The sequence below is a fragment of the Nicotiana tabacum genome, chromosome 17 (genome assembly GCF_000715075.1).
Source record: "Nicotiana tabacum cultivar K326 chromosome 17, ASM71507v2, whole genome shotgun sequence".
Classification (NCBI taxonomy): domain Eukaryota; kingdom Viridiplantae; phylum Streptophyta; class Magnoliopsida; order Solanales; family Solanaceae; genus Nicotiana; species Nicotiana tabacum.
Window position 1 is genome coordinate 115,122,514 of NC_134096.1, and position 6,330 is coordinate 115,128,843.

General features: G+C 36.7%; 1 protein-coding gene across 1 annotated transcript; it reads right to left on the bottom strand.

Moving 5' to 3' along the window:
• Window positions 1-4,350: 4,350 nt before the first annotated feature.
• On the bottom strand, window positions 4,351-4,917 carry LOC107789176 (putative F-box/kelch-repeat protein At1g12870). Its single transcript, XM_016610952.1, has one exon. It carries the CDS (start codon window positions 4,915-4,917, stop codon window positions 4,351-4,353), a length of 567 nt encoding a protein of 188 aa, XP_016466438.1.
• Between the last annotated feature and the right edge of the window lie 1,413 nt (window positions 4,918-6,330).

Genomic DNA, 6,330 nt, shown 5'->3' on the forward strand with positions numbered 1-6,330 from the left:
TTTATTCGCGCCGCAAATGTTTCCGCGGGCGAGGTACAAGTTCCACTACTCTCATGGGAATGGGTCGTTCGCCTCGGCAGGTTAATAGATGCATCTACGGTTCGTGCCGTTCGGCCCTCGGCAGTGCACACAGTTATGTATATGTGTTATTGGATCGGGCCGTACGTCCTCGGCAACTTTCGTGCGTAATAATACTTGAAACCCGATTATACTTGATGTTGTTTCATTGGTTGAAGAGGTTAAATGATTAAAGGATGGAAATTTTAATTTGGAATTTATTTTTAGTAAGGGGAATTTTTTAATTATTGCTTATTATTGGATTTCATTATCATTTACACATTTCCTGATTATTTAAAATTCTATTCTTATTATTGTTAGACCATAGTAAGTGTCGAAGTCGATTCCTCGTCACTACTTCTTCGAGGTTAGATTAGATACTTACTGGGTACACGTTATTATTGTACTCATACTACACTCTCCACTAACCGTGCAGGATCTGAGGCGGGAGCATCCGGTTATCACCCCGACGCGCATACCTGATACTTTGAGATTTTGAGTGAGCTGCCCTTCCGAGTCCGTTTCCACAGCACCCAGAGTCTCTCTTTGTTATTTATTTCCTGTCTATTTCATTTCAGATAAGTATTATAGTATGTTTTGTATAATCTACTAGTATCTCATACACTTGTGATACCAGGTTTTGGGAATCAGGCTACTAGAACATTTTGTCGGTTTTAAATTATTATTTTGCCTTAATTACTCTTAAATTGTTTATTTCTCATTTTCATGGAAATTTATTCCTTAATTGTTAAATAAAATTAAAATCAACTATTTCTAAATTTCTAAAAGAAGAAATCACACGACTAGTTTACTGTTGGCTTGCCCAACAATAGTGTTGGGTGCCATCACAATCTATGGGTGAAATTGGGTCGTGACAATAGGTCAGCAAAACAGTGGAGGTGTAAGTGAGTTTGAATCACGAGATATCACATTATTAGAGGATGAGTTCCCTAAGAAGGGAGAGGTAGGTCATGACCTAACCTTATTTGAGATAATGGATTAAGAAGTATAAGGATCACTTCATTCGAGTGGGAGAATTTTAGCAGATGATGAATTAGTTTCTCATCAATGACCTCCTTGATCATCAGATGCGAATGAAAGTAATCCTTCTGCATTAAGTGGAAGTGACCCAATGGATCTTGTTCCAGGTGGGAGCGAGATGGTCACAGATCTTGTTCCAAGTGGGAGCAGGATGAATGTTCTTGATCCGAGTGGGAGGAACATTGACCCAAGTGGGAACAATGATGAATCACAAATAAGACGTGCTTCACGTAAAAAGATTCTCTGCCAACGATTTGATGTTGAAGGCGGCGAACTATTATGATGCTCCTACAAGAAGAAAACGAGCCTAAAAATGTAAAAGAGGCTCTCTCATGCCCTTCTAAGGATAAATAGACAAAAGCAATGGAAGATGAACCGGAGTCTATGAGAGTCAACAAAGTTTGGGAACTAGTTGACCTCCCTGAAGGACACAAAACAATTGGGAGAAAATGGGTTCTCAAAATTAAGCTCAAGGCTGATGGCACAGTTGAGAGATATAAGGCTCGACTGGTGGCGAAAGGGTATACACATCATAAAGGAATAGACTATGAGGAGGCTTTCTCGCCTGTTGTATGATTTACCTATGTTCACCTGATTGTAGCTATTGTTGCAAGTTTGGATCTTGAATTACATCAGATGGATATAAAGACTGCATTTCTCAATGGAGAACTATATGAAGAAATTTATATAGAACCTGAATGTTTGATTGAAAAGAGACACGAATAAAAGGTTTGTAGACTTTTGAAGTCTATTTATGGCCTCAAATCTTCAAGGCAGTGGTATATACGCTTTCAGAATGTTATTGTATCCAGTGGTTTTACCATGATGGATGAAGACCATTGCGTTTATACCAAGAGATCAAGAAATAAGCTTGTGACTTTAAGATTGTATGTAGATGACATACTTATAACTGGAAATGATAAGGAGTTTATCACCGAGATAAAGTCATTGTTATCATCCCAATTTGAGATGAAAGATATGGGTGAAGCTGCATATATTCTTGGAGTTAAGATTTCAAGAGATCGTCCAAAGAAACTATTGTATCTCTCACAAGATAATTACATTAGAAAAGTTCTTGAACGATTCAATATGCAAAATAGTATCCCAGTTGAAACTCCTATCAGTGAGGGCCATACCTTGGGAAGTCTGATGCGTCCTAAGACTCCTGAAGAGACAGAAAGAATGAGCCAAGTTCCTTAAGGGGGCGTAGTCGAAAGTCTAATGTACGCTATGGTGTGCACTAGACCTGATATCTGTCAAGCAGTTGGCTTAGTAAGTAGATATCAAACCAACCCAGGTTTAGCACATTGGCAAGCATTAAAGAGGATCATGAGATATTTTAAGGGAACTACTGATTATGCCCTTTGTTATCAAGGCAGCAAGGATATGTAATTAGTTGGATACAATGATGCTGACCATGGAAGAGATCTAGACAAAAGAAAGTCTACCTCAGGATATGTTTTCTTACTCAGTGATGGCGCCATATCATAGAGTAGTAAGAAACAATCATGTATATCACTTTTTACGATGGAATCCGAATACGTGGCTCTCGCATCAGCAACACAAAAAGTTGTTTGGTTGAAAAGGTTCTTGGAACACTTGATGGATATGGCAGAAGATGCTGAACCAGTGTTAGTCTACTCTGACATTGAAGCTGCAATATCCTCTACCAAGGACCCTAAGTTTTATTGTAAAACCAAATACATAGATATTAAGTATAACTATGTGAGATACATAGTTAGACGCAAGTTAGTGAATGTGAAGTATGTGTCTACAAAAGATATGCTAGCAGATTTATTGACCAAGCCTTTGTCCAGAGATGCATTTGTGAGACACACTGGGTCTCAAGGCTTGCATAGATTTTGATATACTTCATTTTATTATTATTTTCCCTTGTTCACAAAACTAATTTTCTTTGATTATCAATAGAGTTGATTTACATACATGCATATTTTATTGTTGAATGTTATGTACATTCTTTGTTCATTTTTTTGATAAGTATGTCACATAAACAAGAGGTTGACCTTCTCAGTCAGGCAACTTCCTCCTTATCTTCGTGATGCGAGGAGATGAGACATGATTTTAAGCAAAATTATAATAAGGATAATTTGAGAGCTATTATCTTAAAATCGGAATGTTGCTTAAATAATGACATAAGGTCATTAGGGCGAAAAACGTTCACCTAGTCTACTTTATGAGCCAGATATGAGTTAAAAATGATATTGTAGATCAAAGAACTCAAATTTAGATACTTATGGTATCTAAATATCATCTAAACAACATTCTTTATGAGATAAAGACATACGCTCCTTGGAAAAAAAAGGAGAAAATGTTATAGCACATGTCTGATATCATGTGTGCTAATGTCGACTACTTGAGTTAACATAAGTCCATTCTCAACTTATTGTTGAGTGTGGCCTAGAGCTTTTATTATGCCGCAAGATTTTGTACCCTCAAAGACTCCAATCAGATATTTAAGACTTAGTGTGATGTTAGCTATCTTAGATTATTTTCAAAAGACCATGAACACAGATTCGGTCTAGCGGAGCATATCTAGAAAAGCAGTCATACTAATGTTAAGGGAATCGTGAGAAGAGGAAGATCATTGATGAAATCGCATTTATTGTGTTCACTGGTGCACTAGTTATAACTTATGAGTTATGATTGTGAATACAAGAAATAATGATATATGAGATTTTGAGACTATATAAAATGTGATTTATATGATCTAGGGTACTGCATACTTTATGATCTATTTGCAGGTTTGATTCGACGAGAGGTTATATACTCCTAATAGATGTATAGCACTTAGCTCTCACAGTATGTTGGTCGTACGGTCTACTACCCTGTATGAATGATTGAGGAGATGAGAATATGTTTCTCAGATTAGATGAGCACTCCCATTATGTGTGAGTGGGAGATGTATAAAATTTTGATTCCACCCATAAGGTGTGCTTTAAGGACCAATAGGGTAATTAGTTAACCTTATTATTCCCTATATAAGTACACTTACTATGTAAAATAAAAAAATACACTCTCTGCAGTATTTTTCAACGCTTTCTTTTCCCAAATCAGACGAGGGGTTTATATTGTTATTTAGGGGGTTGATCTATCACAGTGTGACAACCACCATCGACCAGTGATTTCAGCCGCGGTTCATTTCAGAATTTCGCTTCCACTTCATAAAGAACAAGTAAGTTCTCATTTTATGATTTACGTGCTAAATTAATGTGTATAGTTTATTGTGTTCCTTCAACGAGGGATAGTTTGATTTATGATGTCATCCCAGAAGGACAGAAACCAAACAACCTTGTAGTCATTATTCATGGGGTCTAATCCGAACCCAAACTGACGGTCGATTTGTCTGAAAGATTGTTGAAGCTCGAACTTGGTTGCAAGAAGGGGTCTCACTTCCCTGGTGGCGGGATTCCACAATGACAAGGAGATGTTGAATATGCTGCCATCAATTTCTTGCTTCAACAAAAATAAGCCATCCACAGAACCTAAAAGGTACGTAATACCTCTAAAGCCCTTGAGATAATCAGGTGGATTTTCAATTACGCCAGCATCTGAAACCGAAATCAAAGTGATAGAAGGGGAATTATCTGGGGCACTATGATCATAAATCAGGATTTGAGGGGACTTGTTCTTGTTCCTCCAATTCATGTGTTCTTTGATGAAGCTACAACTCTTCATTATCTCGTACCACTTCTTGCAGACGTATTTGAATTGGAACAAGAACTCCATCGGAAACCTGAGTAGAATATCCACCGCTAAATCCTCTGGGAATGGTCGGCCACCATTACCGCTAGTGGCCATAGTAGTTTCGGCACAAATCTGTATGTCTTTTTTTTGTTTTCTGCTAATAGGCAGAGGTTTAGATGGACTGAGTTACCGGTTCTTCCTCTATAATATATTTCCCATTCTTTTACACATCACTAATTATTTTCTTTAATTACTACCATCTGCTGGAGTGCCTTATTATTCGAATTATTTTTTAACATTAAATTCCTCATGTTGTATTCTTCTGGGTTTATGAGAGGTATTATTGTCCTATTCTATTTGTTCTATTAGTGTATGCTTGCTATGTGCCTTATGTTATATTCCTCATGTTGTGCCTTATTAGTGTATGCGTGTTATATGTGTTCCCATATCTTGATTAAATATTAACATAAATATTTATTTAATAATATATTTGAATTATAAAAAAAATATGAATATTTCTAAAAATTGGTGAATGTTGATCATTTTTATAGAGCTTAATAGAAGAAGGAATATTATGTTGCAGAAGTTCTTGAATGCCTTATTGTAATTTTAGAAACCTAGATGGACTTGTATGAGATAGTTTAGATAGGTTTGTAGTTTAGCTAGAGTTACTTGCAAATTCTTAGTTGAAAGAAGTGTAAAAATTTGCAAGACGATTTATTCGCTTAAGAATTAGCCCTGCTGGAGACCTGCTTTTGCCATTGAAAGTGCACCTTCATAGATATGATTAACTCCAATGAAGCTACTCATATGCACAAAAACATAATGAGAATCTGAGATTAACTCAATAGAAGGAGAACAGAAATGTGCGAGATGATTCTAGAACACGAGCTCCATTGGAGAGCAAAAATAAGCTAAGAGAATCTAATAAATACAATGACCAATGGTCTATATATACACACTAACAAAGGTTAACTAACTCTACTCTCCTATTAATTCCTAACTACCATTCACATTATTAGTTATAACTAACTAACTTACTAATCTTGTTGGCTCACATGCCAGTCACGTGCCATTTCTATCTTCAATACTCCCCCTCAAGCTAGGTGGTGCAAATAGATTGAGCACTCCTAGCTTGCTCATCAAGTACTCATGTTGTGACCTTCCTAGAGCCTTTGTAAATAGATCTGCCTCTTGGTCTTTGGACACCACATATTTGGTTCTAACAATCCCTTGTTGAATCCTTTCCCTCATGAAATGTAAGTCTATCTCAATGTACTTCGTACGTTCATGAAATATAGGATTCACAGCAATTTGAATTGTTGCTTTGCTGTCACAATGCAACTCCACTGGAAAATCAATCTTCACTCGTAATTCTTTGCATAATCATGTCAACCATAGGATCTCTGAAACTCCTGCTGCCATACTCTTATACTCAGCTTCTGCTGAACTTCTTGAAATTATGTATTGCTTCTTTGATTTTTAGGACACTAGAGAGTTTCCCAGCTTCATCACATAACCTGTCAC

Excerpts from the sequence above, each read along its gene's own strand:
- LOC107789176 (XM_016610952.1), bottom strand. The coding sequence starts at position 4,917 with ATGGCCACTAGCGGTAATGGTGGCCGACCATTCCCAGAGGATTTAGCG.